This window comes from Caretta caretta, chromosome 2 (assembly GCF_965140235.1).
Source record: "Caretta caretta isolate rCarCar2 chromosome 2, rCarCar1.hap1, whole genome shotgun sequence".
NCBI lineage: Eukaryota > Metazoa > Chordata > Testudines > Cheloniidae > Caretta > Caretta caretta.
In genome coordinates, this window is record NC_134207.1 from 36,184,662 (window position 1) to 36,200,727 (window position 16,066).

The following is a 16,066-nucleotide window of genomic DNA, read 5'->3' on the forward strand; positions in this document are numbered from 1 at the left end:
ACCAGAGGTCACCCTTGACTTTAAGGCTGCAACAACACTGGAAAAAAAGATAGATAGATAGATAGATAGATAGATAGATAGATAGATAGATAGATAGATCATCTGCACTCACACCAGCTAAAAGAAAATTTTATAAAGAAAAGTCAACTTCATACTTCAGCCAACAGCTAAAAGCCCTGGGGTTAGGAAAAATCTTCTTCCACAGACTTATTATTGCATAATTATCTATTTGGGGCGGAGGGGTTGTAGCTTCCTCTGAAGCATCTGTTACTGGCAGCTGGCAGCGATGGAACAATACTAGATAGACCATTCGTCTAATCCAATATGGCTAGTCCTGTTGTTGTTGGTACACCTTTCCACTTCCTTAGCAATCATAATAGGAGGGTTATTTCCCCTCAGCAAATAGTAATTATGTTTATTTCCACCAAAAGAAAAAATAGAATGGAGATACAACAGAAAATTCCACCTGCTAAACTCCACTTGCATGCCATCTACAGCTTAGTTAAAGAAACTTGTTCTCAGGTGAGGGGCTGCAGTAAACAAATTGTCTTCCCAGAAAACAGCACACTTGACCTTATGCTAGTTGACAAATTTAGAAAATCAAAGCCACTTGCAATAGATATAGACTAGGAGTTTTCAGTTAGTATCTGACATACCCAGATCAGTTCATCAATATAAAAGATACTTGGTAAAAACCAGGTATATCATATGTATTTATTTATTTTCCTAACTCTATGTAATATTAATATTTAATTAAGAAAAATGGAACCAACAGGGAAATGGTGAGAAAGTGAAGACTGAATTCTCTGGGTATGACTTTATAAGATCTTAGGGATTCTATGAGATTCTATTGATGCACACTCAGTGATGCTTGTGAATGTGCCATTGTCTGTCTTCCTGGGGTAACTGGTAAGGCAAATCATTTCCTTTGCAATGGTAAAGTGGATCCTGGCAGGGAAATAAATCTGAAAGTATACTTCTAGAGATAGTTTGCATAATTAAGAAGTGATTATTTTCAAAAATCAATCTGATATCAGACTTCCCATCCTCAACGCAGGAGGAAAATGATGAAGATAAACTCATATACAGGGGGAGACAGCAGAAATGATGAGATGGTGGGGTCAAGGGGAAGAAGTGTTTCTTTGGAGCTACTGTGTTCTATGTGGTTTCCTTTGAAAAACACTTTTGAGGGCCTAAAGATGCACCTTTCTGCATGTGTAGTCCCAATGCTTTCTTATGGAGTCAGGAACTACACAGAATCAAGGGGACAGAATCAAACAGTGAGGGAGCAACTGAATTGGCTGAATAACTGCAGATCTATTTATATATTCACCATCCTTACATGGTACATAGAATCATAGCAGTTATTTATGGGGAAGTCTGGTCACAGCACCAAGTCCATTCCTGTACAAGAAAAGATAATGCCCTTCAAGAAAGGATATAACTGATAAACGTAAGAGTGATGTTTCCATATAAAATAAACATGAAAACATTTCCTGACCCAAACCCCCTTATACATGTTATTACATTACATTAAGTACTATGAGTGAACACATCCTTAAGTCATACAATACATCTACTGGTCTAAATGTTCAGAGCATAACTATATAGTTTGCCCATTTGTTCCAATGAATTCTAAATCTTTTCAATAATAGACTCTTCCATTTTGTCTAGGACTTCTCATGAGGCTTTCATGTAATACTCCCATAATATCATGTACATTTTTTACTATGAGGAATTATGTTATTAGAAAGCAATTCACTAAATTAACCAGAATTCTCTACAAAACTAATAGCACTTAATACAATTAATGGCTTCTTTATTTTCATATATTAGATAACCTAGTTTTACCTTATCTTCCTCATTACTTTGAGTAATGAACTGCACAATTAACATACAATGTCTGCAACAGAGTTTTTCTCCTCAGCAAGATTTTATAGCTAAGAAGTCTTATGTTTACCATTTACAGTCTCAAATTGATTTATCAGGTCTCAGAGAGGTCACTTAATTATTTTGTATAATGGAATTTTAAAATAATCAAGATATTTTCAATTCAATTAACATATAATAGATGACATGACCCAGTTCCAGATAACAGGAAATTTGGATCATAAATTTAGAACTGCATTGCTACATGGCCAACCTGATTACTTGCAAATTGCCACAATTACGTTGGAATCTTGTGTATTGATTTGACTGGTAAGGTTATCTATCCAAAGGCTAAACTTTCACTACCAGAATAAATAAAAACGATTATGTCTGTGCTGCAGAAGTCTTTAGAAGGCCAAGAAAACAATAACAAAAAAAGTTTGGAGGTCTATATGACTATTTGCTCCATAACATGGAATTCAGGCACAGGTTTTAGCGGATCTCATTCTGAATTAGGACTCTAGGTACTTCCTGAAGCCTTATCTACACCTCAGGTGAAATTCAATCTATGCTACGCAATTTGAGTTACATGAATAGCATGGATCTACTTACCCTGGGGTCCACACTACGCGATGCTCTCCGGTCGACTCCCCTACTCTTCCTGATCCGGTGGAGCACAGGAGTCGACGGGAGAGTGATCTGCGGCCAACTAAATGGTCATTTCTCACTTTTTGAAGCAGATGAACACTACATTTAATCAATTAACTCCTATATCTTAAACTTTAGTAATCAAGGATGTTCTATATTATAAGGGTTTGTATGGTTGCTGCACTTATTTTAATTACTTTGCAACAGACATGCAAGAACCCCATGCAAGGTCACTTGTCCACATCACCCTAAAAGAATATCAAATGTTTCAGATTAGCATATTTTGCTGTTTTTCAAAACAAAACTCCCTTGCCTTAGAATGATAATCTTGCTCCAGCCTGGAATCTGATCCTGCTGCCTGTTTGTACTTGCTTATTTTCATTTGACGATTTCTTTCTTCTACATCCATACCACCTGTTAAATAAAATAAATAAATAAATAATCAATTAATTTTGAATCCTGAGTTTAAAGTGGTGCTCATACAACTTCTTACAGAAGGGATATAATCTGACTTTTGCTTAAATTACTGTATCTGTGTTTCCAGGTAAATTAAAAACATGTCAAAATTATCCTTTTGTGGAAAACTTGGGAGAAAAGCCATAATTGCAAGAAATAGTAGTAAAGAATAAAGTATTTTAACTGTACCTTGACAAATATTTTATTCTCCACAGTTAATATGAAGAAAACTTTCAAATGAGGAGAGAATGTAAATGGAATAGAATGCTTCACTGAATAATTTATTGCTGCTATAGACGAAATCAAGACTTTTATTTAAAGAAAATAAAGAGTAATGCAAAGGCAACATGTTTATTTCCAAAGGAGATATTGATCTTGTGATATGTTCTATTATGGTGATTTTAGCTCTTTTATATGAAATGACTGATTTTAGTTTCTATCAGTAAATAAGGATCACTGGAAATAATCTGATTGGTTGGCATAGCTTTGATTTACCATAATTTAATATATTCACAACAATTTTTTTTTTAAAAAAAGGAGTACTTGTGGCACCTTAGAGACTAACCAATTTATTTGAGCATAAGCTTTCGTGAGCTACAGCTTAGCTTATGCTCAAATAAATTGTTTAGTCTCTAAGGTGCCACAAGTACTCCTTTTCTTTTTGCGAATACAGACTAACACGGCTGTTACTCTGAAACCTGTCAATTTTTTTAAAAATAATTTTGGAAAGGAATGCTAACAAGCTGCCCAGTGGTGTTGCTGTATCACTCTACAATGACATTCAGCCTCAAGAGTGATTTCAGGATTCATTCTTCCTGGACCACAGGAGACTAAGCACATAGTTAGCCTCAGTATGGGAAAAGGATGCTTGCTATGTCACTCAGGCAGCAGCCCTTTTCAGCCAACCTGCGGTGTCTGAAAGTACTAAAAGTGCCAAAAGAAAGTACCAAAACAAATGTGTGAGAGAGAACACTGGAGGTGGAAGGTAGCAGCCCCCAAACAAAATGGTAGGCAAATGTCCAAGCAAAAAGGGCATCTCTCCAATCAAGCAAAATATAGATATTTACTGGGTACATAAATGGTCTGATTCTTCTCCCACTTATTCTGATGTAAATCAGGAATAACTCCATTGCAGTCAATTGAGTTATACCATTGTAAACAAAAACAAGGGAGTGAAGAATCAGGCCCAAAGTTTCTAGCTGAAGCAATGTAACTAATAGCATTACTTTTCATACAGTATTGTGGCTAAGTCACATTAATTTTGACTGACATATTTCGCATACTATACATTTTTCTGAGGAAGATGAAGATTTGCAAAGGAAAATTTCATTTCTGAATGGAAGCTGCTGTGTATTCAGCATTGTTGAAAATCTGTCCATTTATTTAGGCACCTAAATATAGGATTGGGGGGGAGCCTAACTTTATTTCCCCGGTACCACTGAAGTCACACACAAACCCTAAACATGGGTCTTAAGGAGAAATCTAAGTGGTAAAACAGGTCTATGTGCAGGCCCTCTGAACTATGCTTTGAATATCCTCTAGCGATAGTTCTACTGATGGCACTAGCTGGTACCCGCAAAACCTGCAACTCTAACAGGAAATTGTGGGTGAGGAAGGGTGTGGAAAAGAAAAAATAAATGTGATGCACTATCAGCAGCATGCCCTTATGGTCTCTGCTTTTCCTTAAAAAACCCTAAAATAACCTAAACGAAAACAGTACATCCCAAATACTAACTGGAATGAAAATCAATGGGGGAAATGAATGAACAAGAAGAAAATGCTGTTACAGGGATAGAGGCAGCTAATAAATAAAGCATAGAGTGAAAAACCCTAAAAGAAGATAAATCTAATGTATTCCACGTTTAAATCAGCTACTGTATAAACTTGAACTAATAGTTGGCAAGCATCAAGGGACCACACTGATTCTTTGTTAATTTTCTATTTAATTAAAGTGCTTTTGATAGCGATTAACTTTATTTTTCAATAATTATTTTATTTCCTACTCTGAAAGGGAGATGCAAGTGCTTTGATTAATAGATTGAAAGATAGTTGAATTTCTCGATAGCTTCTAAAAAGCACAGCTAAATGAATCCTTACTTGGAATATTTTTCTTCTTTTCAATGACAGAAATAACACAACAGTGTCACTAAAGATGAATGAAAATACTCCAACCCATAGATAAAAAAATAGATTTCCATGAAAACAGAATATTTTGAAGATTAATCCATACTTTTGGTGTTTTTAATGAAAAGAGAAAGGGATGAAGGGTAAAATATAAGCATTTTGGTTTTGCCCTGGTATGAAATAATCATTTCTGTTAAACTTGGAAAGTTCATATTCTGTCATTTTTGTCATGAAAAGCTGAGGAAATTGTAAGAAATGGAGAAATATTAACTCTTGTATATGGAAGATCTCACAAATAGTTGTGAGAATATCTGTTTTTATACATGTGGCAAAGTGAAAGCTGATACTTTGCATAGCTCCAGTTCTACTCCCTCTACTGTGATACAGGTCTTGCACCTATAGCAAATATCAGCCACATGCAGAGACCCTGCTCAAGGCACAATACTTCACTAAAGCCCTTTATTACAGTGGCAGAAGAATCTCTTCTGTTGCTGCAGTACATGTCTATACCGCGGTAGTGCAGCTGCAACTCTGTTGCTGAAGTATTTCTAGCGTAGACATGTCCATATATAGCATCCTCAACTGAATCTCCAGGGTGAATGTCACTCCTAATTTACCTGAATAAGTAAGATTATTAATATAAACATATGTTAAAGGTTTTTGTTTTTTGTTATATTCATATTTAGCCCAATTTATAGACTCACAGTTGATTTAATTATGCTGGGATACTTTCTGTTTATTGCAGAGAGAACTTTGGAGACCTACATTGTTTATAGATCCTCCCTTAAGTTTTAGCATTATTATTGAATTTTTGAATTCCTTCTTCCAAGAAATCTTCAACCTTACTAGTAAATCAATTAAAACTCTACACCTTTACACTGCCCCCTATTTCTGAATCACAGCTAGAGGGAAGATGGTGAGAACTGACAGCCATTTTGATAAGTATCCTGGTTGGGAACAGGAAGGGAATTCAGGATGGCTGAATCGCCCATATGTCAAAAACAAAAAGCCAAAGTTGGCTCACTGTGCTCTCAATAAGAAGAAATATATTTAAAAAAATTCAGACGGGTAACATGGAGAAAAAAATTAACCAAAATTCACAAAAGGTAGGTTCTTCAGGACTGTTATAAGATTGCATTAATCAAAATCTGACTTCTTATAATATATTTTTATCTCATATTAAAACATCTTCAACAAATAAATTGGATGCACAAAGGGGAAATCCTGGGGGTGGTGGGAAGTTCATGATGCAGCAGATCAGGTGTGATTCCGTTGTGCATAGAACTGACACATATAAAGGCTCTGCAGGGGTCACTGAGAGCTATAGGCTAAGTTCATTAGTGACCCAATGTGTGGGAATACAGTAGAGAAAAGGTGTGGCTAGAGTGTCAAGATCTACAGGTGTAGAAAGTTTTGTGTAGGGAGAGAAGCATCTATCATCTGAGCTGTTACTTCTGAACATAGCCTGCAGTATTGGGCATGAATCAGCTCCATGTAAGCTATTATAGGCTAAGGTCCCAAACAGACGGAGTTGATAGCTCCAACAATTTTCTTATGCTTGGAACCTCGTCTCAGAATTTTATTAATAGATAATATTCTATACGTAACAGATCCAACATGGCTGGTGAAGAGCCCAAATAGCTGGCACTGTGTACCTCCTTCCCAACCCTGGCAGAGAACATGTGTCATGGGGAAGCAGGCGTGGCTGTAGTGCTGCTAAAATTCAGCATGCCAGGCTGCAGAATGGCTGCTTGGAGGTGCTGGAACATGGCCGCAATTTAGAGCTGTCCTGAGAACACGCTGCGGGGTGGTGGTTATGTTTTCTACTCCTGATTTTGTATTAATCAGAGGAAATACAACACTGTATACCAGCTGTATAATACACGTTCTGGCTAAATATTGTAGTTGTACATCGTCTAAGGATGAGAGATTTTTAATAAGCTGCCCTACCTGCATTCCCATTCTCTGGATCTGCTTTCTTTTCTTCTATAAACAAATGAAAGCAATGTGTAAACCAAAAACAAGAGGAGAGAAAGAATGCAGAAAATAATATTAAAAGTAATAGGAATCATGCATTAAAGGAGTAAAATCCATCAAATTCATTTAAATTCATGACTTTTGTTAACCAACCAAGTAAAGTGTTCTACATACCGAAGGTTATTCACTGCATACTAGCATGTACATTTTTGCACCCTTATTAGAGATTTACTGGAGGGAACCCATGGGATCCCTCACTCTCACAGATCTTGGGAGACAGACCAGTCCTTGCTTACAGACAGCCCCCCAACCTGAAGCAAATGCTCTCCAGCAACCACCACACCACACAACAAAAACACTAACCCAGGAACCTATCCTTGCAACAAATCCCGATGCCAACTCTGTCCACATATTTATTCAAGTGACACCATCATAGGACCTAATCACATTAGCCACATCATCAGGGGCTCGTTCACCTGCACATCTACCAATGGGATATATGCCATCATGTGCCAATAATGCTCCTCTGCCACGTACATTGGCCGAACCGGACAGTCTTTACACAGAAGAATAAATGGACACAAATCTGACATCAGGAATCATAACATTCAAAAACTGGTAGGAGAACACTTCAACCTCTCTGGCCACGCAGTAACAGATTTAAAGGTGGCAATTTTGCAACAGAAAAGCTTCAAAAACAGACTCCAATGAGAAACTGCTGAGCTTAAATTAATATGCAAACTAGACACCATTAACTTGGGTTTGAATAGAGACTGGGAGTGGCTGGGTCATTACACAGATTGAATCTATTTCCCCATGTTAAGTATCCTCATGCCCTCTTGTCAACTGTCTAAATGGGCCATCTTGATTATCACTACAAAAGTTTTTTTCTCCTGCTGATAATAGCTCATCTTAATTAATTAGCCTCTTACTCCACCTTTTCATGTTCTCTGTATGTATATATATATATCTTCTTACTATATGTTCCATTCTATGCATCCGATGAAGTGGGCTGTAGCCTATGAAAGCTTATGCTCAAATAAATTTGTTAGTCTCAAAGGTGCCACAAGTACTCCTGTTCTTTTTGTGGATACAGACTAACATGACTGCTACTCTGAAACCTGTCATGGGTGTTTATGCACTTTCAGTCTCATTAACACAGTCCATACAAAAGACAGCAAGGCAGGTGTCAAACACAGTTAGCCTATGGTTCTCATGAATAGTGCGTCATATAAAGAAAAGTCAAAAACATACTTGTGCTGTATGATTTAAGAAGCAAATACAGGATTCAGTCAAGTGGTTCAAGCAGGAATATTAAATGTCTCAATTTTTTCCCCAGTAACTACTTTAAATCTTTTTTTAGATATCCAATTCTTGTAGCTCCCACAGGTCACCAGATTTAACAACAATGCTACTGTAGTTTTGTCTTCGAGCTGGGGTATGATGAAAAATAAAACAAAAGATAATAAAGGCAATACACAGCCCTGTTTTTGCACATAATTCCTACTGACTGATGTCAACAGACATTTTGAATGCAGATCAAGGGCTGTATATAGACTTAAGTGTTTCTCTGGAAACAGGAAATGAAAATTAACTGAATCCCTGTCCAAAAAGTTTGCCAGCACATACACTATACTTTGAAATCTAAGTTTGGCAATTAATGTATAAGCATTCAATGTCAAAAGGAAATTTACTTTTAATTAGAATTATAAGTATATTTATTCTTCAACTCAGTCTCTCTCTTTCTCATCATAAGCCAAAATAAGATTAATTAAAAACAAAACAAAAACAAAACCAACCAAACAAAAATGACTGAACTGTTGATGGAACAAAAAACTCCTGCAAGTCACAAATCCAAAATACGATGTATTATTCAAACGATTAAACCTTTTATTTCAGAATTGCCACTTATTAGGGGATCTTTTCCACATTATTATTGTTTATAGTCCACAGACCACCTCTGTCCTAGTGGAATAATACAAAAGATAAATCTTAAATAAATATCACAAATCTGACTTCATCTACAATTTGTAGTTAGCTACCAAAGGAAAGGGCCAAATTGTGCCTAAAGAACAACTCACAGCAGGGTCAGGGTATATGTGCATCATACAAATATAGGCTCTTGGAATGCAGAGAAAGCATGGATAGTGCATCATCCTTTGATGTAGTACAGCTTTCATTCACCTTCCTGTGGGGAACCAGCTCTGCTGGTCAATGTGGAGGGGAACATGGTAAGCCATCATTCTACCCCCTCTCTGCTCACTTGGGGAAGTCAGTATACTGTAAGGCATATTAATATGCTTGGTTCCTGTGTATATATGCAGGCTTGGTGGGATGTTCTTTACACCTCCTATCCAGCCTTGTGCTCTCATATAAAGAGGTCTTCATATAACCTACAGCATGAATGGTATTAGAGAGACAGGTGGGTGAGGTAATATTTTTTATTGGACCAACTTCTGTTTGTGGGAGAGACAAGCTTTTAAGCTACACAGAGTTCCTTTTAGAAATAGGTCCAATAAAAGATATTACCTCACTCACCTTGTCTCTCTAATATCCTGGGACTGGCACAGCTACAACACTGCATGCAACATCATCTGGTAGTGAGTAATGGTAATTAGATATTTAGAAACAGACTATTTTTGCTCTTGCAAGTACTTTATTATTTGCAGTTAACTTTATTTGTATTCTCTTGCCTTATGTTATGGTATGTTGCCCCGGCAAACTCATTTCATCTTCTTAATTAAACAAATTGCTAAACCTTTTGAGTTTTCTCTATGTTTTCTTTTACACCACTCAGACTCACCAATATGATGGCTAGGAATACAATACTTTATCACATTACGTCCTCAAAAGTATAGCTATGCTTTTCACTGACTAAAAATAATTGTACACAAGGAATTATTGTTATTGGTTCAATCTAAAGTTTGTGAGAGTTAAGTAGCATCCATCATGATAATACCCTTGATTTGGGGCACAGATTATGATTAAATATTGAGAAGAATCTCTGTTCAGTCTGCAACAGCATCTAAAAATGTGGAAATCTATTTCTGCTATGATGTAGGATAAACTTATTTTCCTGATACGCTGGGATGCTTCAAAGGACGTATTTGTCCAACTGCCTAAATTACAAGATTTTTCTGCAGTACATCTTTATATGAGTACGTGGTTGCTAAAAAGAAGGGAGCTTGAAAGGGGCCTGATATTTAGAAAGTGTTCAACACCAACCCAGTGACAATCAGCCATTTTAAATTGTCTAAAATTGGACACCTTACATTTGAGGAACCCCAAATCATTAGTCACTTCTGAAAATTCCGGCTCATATCTCATCTGGTTGTATTATCTTTCTGCCCTTCAGTGTGAGAGTCTGGTCAGAGGCCGGTCTCAATGACTTCAGTAAACTACACCAGTTTATGCTAGCCAGGAATCTGACCCCCATTCTTAATAAGATCAAGAAAATTCCCTGAAGATTAATTTAGTGTTTTGAAAATGGAGTGACTTATTCTATGTGTATATTTGGTAAGAAAATAAGACTAGCTGAGCCTTAATTTGAAATATGACCTATAAGCACAGCTTACATATTTACAGCAATGCTTCAAGAGAAGCAATTAAATAAGCTTGCATATTTCAGTATTTATGATTACTTAATTAGGCTTTTATTTCCTTTCCTTATCCTTCACATTAACCAATATTTTTCCTTTTTTACTTTGCTGTGTCTTGCATTAACCTTGATATATAGACTGAAATCCTGATATTGTATCCTGTGTATGACCAGCTGAACTGAATAAAGTATTGAACTCTAACTGTATCAAAGTTATCCAATTTGTCTGGAAAAGAAACAATACACTTCACATAAGTGGATTTCTGTACATTGCTGAAATGATCTGTGTTGGGCCACAGCTAGATCAGACTGTAGGTCTGTATATCTGTGTTTCTCTTTCAGTAGTCACATATTCCTCACTTTGCTACAAAACAGAATCACCCCTGTATTTGACCTTTGTAATCACAATGATCCCTAAGCCTGCATATAATAGTTAACCACTGCATATGTTCCCCACAGATCTTGTAGGGGCCTTTTTTTCAGTTAGATTCTATATGTCTATTTAGGAGATGGAATGAAGAGGACAGGATGCTAATTAAATTCAGAGCTGATTTTAAAGCTCAATGAAATCTTCATTTCAAGTGTTTTTGACAAAATGTATTAGTATGAATGTGCACAGTGCAGCAAAAATTGCAACAAAAATAATATGAATTGTTGAGGGATATTAATATAAAACATTATGGCAGTGGTGCTCAATTCAGGGGCAACATGATTTAGAGAAATGTGCACAGGGCTAGAATCCCAGAGCTCCTGACTTGCATTCTGTGTTTTCTGTTAAAAAAAAAATAGAAAGAGAAAATTCTGTCAAAATTAGTATTTTGTATTTTATGGAAAGAGTTTTTATGTGCGATTTTTGTTCAAAGTGATAATATCAGACATAATGGGCGCAAATAATAAAAAAACTAATATGTTTATTTTCATGTAGTAAAAAACAAATGACACTAATTTTTAACTATTTTGTTGCTTTTTAAATGTTGATGAGTTGATGAATATATATTGTTATAGAAAACTTGTATTTGGAAAATTGCATTCTTTAATATTAATGAAGTTTTGATTTTCTATAAATGGGTAGATCTAGACTATAGCAATGAGTGCAACTGTCAAAGAAAAGAATAAGAAGCTGGTTAAAATGTCTGAGCTGTTTGTATATATTGTACTTGGTGAATATGAATGAATCCCTGAAATGCTCTGTTTTATTTCTTTTTTAGATTGACTTTATATTAATATATCAATTAAAAACATTCTGGGAATGTCAGACCATTTACCAATAGCAAATAAAACACATATTACTAAAACACCTACTATGACTATCCCAACTCATGCCAGTATACAGTACTCCATGTTTTCCAAGGGTTGTGGTGGATTCTCAATCACTGGCAATTGTTAAATCAAGCTTGGACGTTTTCTAAAAGATGTGCCCTAGGAATCATTTGGGGGAAAATTCTCTGGCCTGTGTTATACAGGAGGACTAGATGACCACAATGGTTCTTTCCTATCACTAGCTACTGCAATACAAATGTTTTTTTTCCTCCCAAACTTATACAAACATACAGCATTAGATAGGTGGGTGCGACTTTTCTTTATGAATGTTGTTGAATCATATTAATCAATATCATGCTGATAAGCAGAAAATACAAACTTTTAATTCCAAAGGAAATGACAGTGATTAAAATGTAAAAAACGATTAAAAAATAAAAATAAACTAGAAGCACTTTAGCATTATGAATTATGGCCAACCAATAGAAGCAACCTCCTCAACAGATGCCCGAATCTTCTTTGTGATAAGAAACACTTTTCCAACCCCAAAAGATAAAAAATATATATTGTTTACATCATATAACATATTTTTTCTAAGTCTTTAGGCTAAAATAAATGGTATAACCATAGTAATGGTGGTCAACTTAGACCCTGAATCCATATTTAGGTGCCTATTTTTGTTTTATAAAAGGGTAGGAGGCTGATTTTCTGAGGTGCTGAGTACCCACAACTTCCATTTAATTGAGATGCTCAATATGGGTTTAGCAACCTAACTTTAGGTACCTACTTTATAAAATGTTAGCCAAAGCTACTATAAGTTACCACGCTGATTTCCAATCAATGTAGAAAAGGAGGTAACCTTCTTGTAATTTGCTTTATAAAGCGTATAATAGCAACTTTGTGTTAAAACTCACTAAAATAATACTCTTCTCAAAACAAACATTTTACAAGAGTTTTTTTGGTCTCATTTTTTTAAAGTGTTTGGTTTCAAATAGCAAAACTAGGACATATCAACAGCTCTGTACTCCTCTTACATGCAATAACAAAGAGTTAAGATTCCTTGAATTTTTCAAAGCGTTCTAACTAATTCAGTTTCCACTTCTATTTCTACCCCTTCCTCCCCCCCCCCCCAAAAAAAACCCATCACTTCTTTTGTGTTCCGAAAAAAATATTTTACTGTATGCCTTACCTCCTGATTCAAGAGAGAGACTGGCTGGGTATTTGCCACTACTTTTATTCATATCCCATGAATAGCATATATTTAACAAAAGTAAAACTCTTCCTAAGAGCAGGCCAACCTGTGGTATAACTGAGGAAAAGCCTATGTTTACCACCTGTTTCCACAGGATCAGCTAATACAGATTGCATTTGAGGCCTTTAAGGACAGCCTCCAAGTTTAGTTTCTAGCACTTCCATTCCTGGAACAAGCATATTGGCTAAACTGTCCATTCTACCTGAATGAGGAGGATGCTGGGGTAAGAAGACTGGCAAGCCTTAGTCATACTCCACCTTGCATTATGAGTCTGTCCTGATGCCCTTTATTCTTGCTCTCCATAGTTCCAAAGAAACTGCTGGTGGTGGCTGTTTTTCATGATTGTTGTACTACAGTCAGGGGCTGTACAGCCAAAGTAGACAAATGTGTAAAAGCCACCTTCAGTGCCACCTGCAAGACCTACACATATCTGACCCCTTACCTCTGGAGAGACACTGTATGCAGCCATTCTTTCCAGGGGGGTTATATTATTGTCATTTATCTCTGACCCACACACAGCCTGAGTGCAGAGAACTTGAGTAGCTGTTGTGGAAAGAAGTTAAATGTTTCTGTACAAGAAACAAAATAATTTTTTTCAGAAAAGATCTCCTTTATTATTTTTAAAGGAAATTTAAAGGAGATTGAAGAGTCAATCACAGTACTCACAGGGGAAGGGTGGGATGAAAACTCTTCAAGTCAGTGGAGTTCCTCAGGGAGGAGTATGTCTTTACTATTTTCTATTTGAGAACTAGCCATCATGTCTTTTCTTGGACTCAGACTGATACGTTAAAAAAAGAGACTCCGAGGATATTTCTCATCAGTTACACCAATTTCTATCACAGTGCCTAAAACATATTAATGATGTTACTTTAAATTGACTGTAATTTGCAAAATAAATAACACTGCTTAGTAAAACCACTGAAGGAGATGACTTGGTGATCTAAGCCTTAGGAAGGAAAGACCAAGACTCACTAGAACCATAGGTTCAAAAAATGATCGGGTCAACTCAGTTCGATATTCTTCTGAGCTAGATACACCGAGGTGGTAAATTTGCATACATCTTTTGGAGGAGGCCTTAAAAATGAGGTTCTGACTGACCTAAGTACAGTAGGAAGGCACAATCCTTGCTCAGAAGAGCTTACAAACTAATTTAAAACGACCCAAAGGAGTGTAACAAACATTAGGGTGAAGTAGGAGAGGAAAGACAAAGGTAACTAATAGGAGTGTGCAGTTATAGAGACTCGTAATATGCAAGACTGGATGATTCAGAATTATTTAAATGTTATATTTTTAAACAAAACAAATAGTCATTGTGTGTGAGAGAGATTAGGATGCGGTAGGGGACGAGTGGTAGCAGACACTCTGGAAGGTTCATCCTTGCGTCAGTGAAAGTGCCAGCAGTGGCAGATCATACTGCTCCCCATTTCAGGGATGGCAGGAATCAGTGCAGCCTCATGCTCAGGCTTGGGAAGCTCTGAGTATTTTGTGGAGGCAGAGAACCAGCTCCGGTCCTCCTTCCTCCTATTCTTGTTCTGTCCCTGTTTCAACCACCCTCTGAGATGTGACATAAAATCATTGTTGGCAGAGTTGGGAATAGAATCTACTTAATCCCTTAATACAGCAGATCCAATTCTCATCCACTTTGATGGACTGCCTCTTCTAAAGGACCTGTAAAATCTCCATGGTTGGCCATGATGTCTGAAAAATGGAGCAACTTCAGTATACTAACTATTTCAAAATGTTATACTTCCTCCTGTAGTGGCTGGTCCAAAGAAGATAACAGCCTACTCTAACTGCTAGCCATTGCAATTACTCCTTTATTCAAGTAGTAGAGGCTTAAGCTGTATTGCTGAAAGGCTAGGGTTCACTTTCTCTTGATGACCCTGAAGGAAGTATTACAACTGCACAGTACTTAATTTGTTTTTTTAAACAAACCAACAAACCAAACAACACTAGGAAATTACATACAGAATCTAATTTAGTAGACTGTTATTAAATTTGCAAAATCAAGCTCTCAAAAGTTATGAAATGCCAGAAGTAAGGTTGCCCATGCAACCTAAGTTCCATCTCTTATTCATCATAGTTCAGTCTTTAATTACATGATCACATACTATTTTGTCCACAGGATCCTTGCCTCATTCAGTTCACAGGATGGACAGTGCTCAGGCAACTGTTCAGTATTTCTTGTTTATTCTCATCATTAAGTTGTGTTCCCACACCGAATGTAGTACTCATCATCCAAACTCTGCACTGAATATGGAATTATTAATTTCCTTAAGGGGTTTTCTATGGTACTCATCAGTGAAGTATCTGAGTGCCTCACAAATGTTAATTTATATTCACAACTCTCCTTTGAGATACAAAACTATTATCATCACTATTTCACAGATGAGTACAAAGAGCATAAGAACAAAATTTGCATGTGTTGACCAATTATGGTGCATAATTTTTCAAATACTTAGCATTTTACAGTTTTACATGAATAATAAATGAATCTTCACAACACTCCTGCCTGAGAGGTAGCTGGGTAACTATTGCAGATGGGGAAACGAGATAGAGCGGCACAGTGAACTGCTTAAAGCTACACAGTGAGTCACTATCAGAGTCAGGATTAGACGTAGGGGTCTCCTGAGTCCCAGCTCTGGTCAGAGGTTTCACAGCTGCCAATTACTTTAGCTGCAATTGTGAGTGCTCAGCACTTGTGAAAATCAGGCCCTTCTCATGTTGGGTTCCCAGAACACGGGGAACACACAGCAAAAATCTGGTTCCAGTAACTCACCTAGAAAGTGTGTGGCAGAGGCAGGGAGAGAATCAAGTTCTCCTAAGTAGCATTCACCTGCTTTAACCACAAAATCATCCTTTCTCTGCCCTATTCTTTACACTCC

At 36.6% G+C, this 16,066-nt stretch overlaps 1 protein-coding gene across 50 annotated transcripts in view; it reads right to left on the bottom strand.

Moving 5' to 3' along the window:
• RIMS2 (regulating synaptic membrane exocytosis 2) overlaps positions 1-16,066 on the bottom strand; it is a 737,322-nt gene that overhangs the window by 130,679 nt on the left and 590,577 nt on the right. For 32 of the 50 annotated variants that reach the window (XM_075125014.1, XM_075124984.1, XM_075124982.1 and 29 more), the window contains 2 exons: positions 7,048-7,083; positions 2,831-2,931 (listed from right to left, as the gene is read on the bottom strand). The exons of 2 other annotated variants lie outside the window; for them this stretch is intronic. In XM_075125014.1, the coding sequence (XP_074981115.1) occupies positions 2,831-2,931; positions 7,048-7,083 (137 nt within the window). The remainder of the gene's footprint in view (positions 1-2,830; positions 2,932-7,047; positions 7,084-16,066) is intronic. 16 more of the 50 variants (XM_075124986.1, XM_075124985.1, XM_075124988.1 and 13 more) reach the window with 1 other exon arrangement.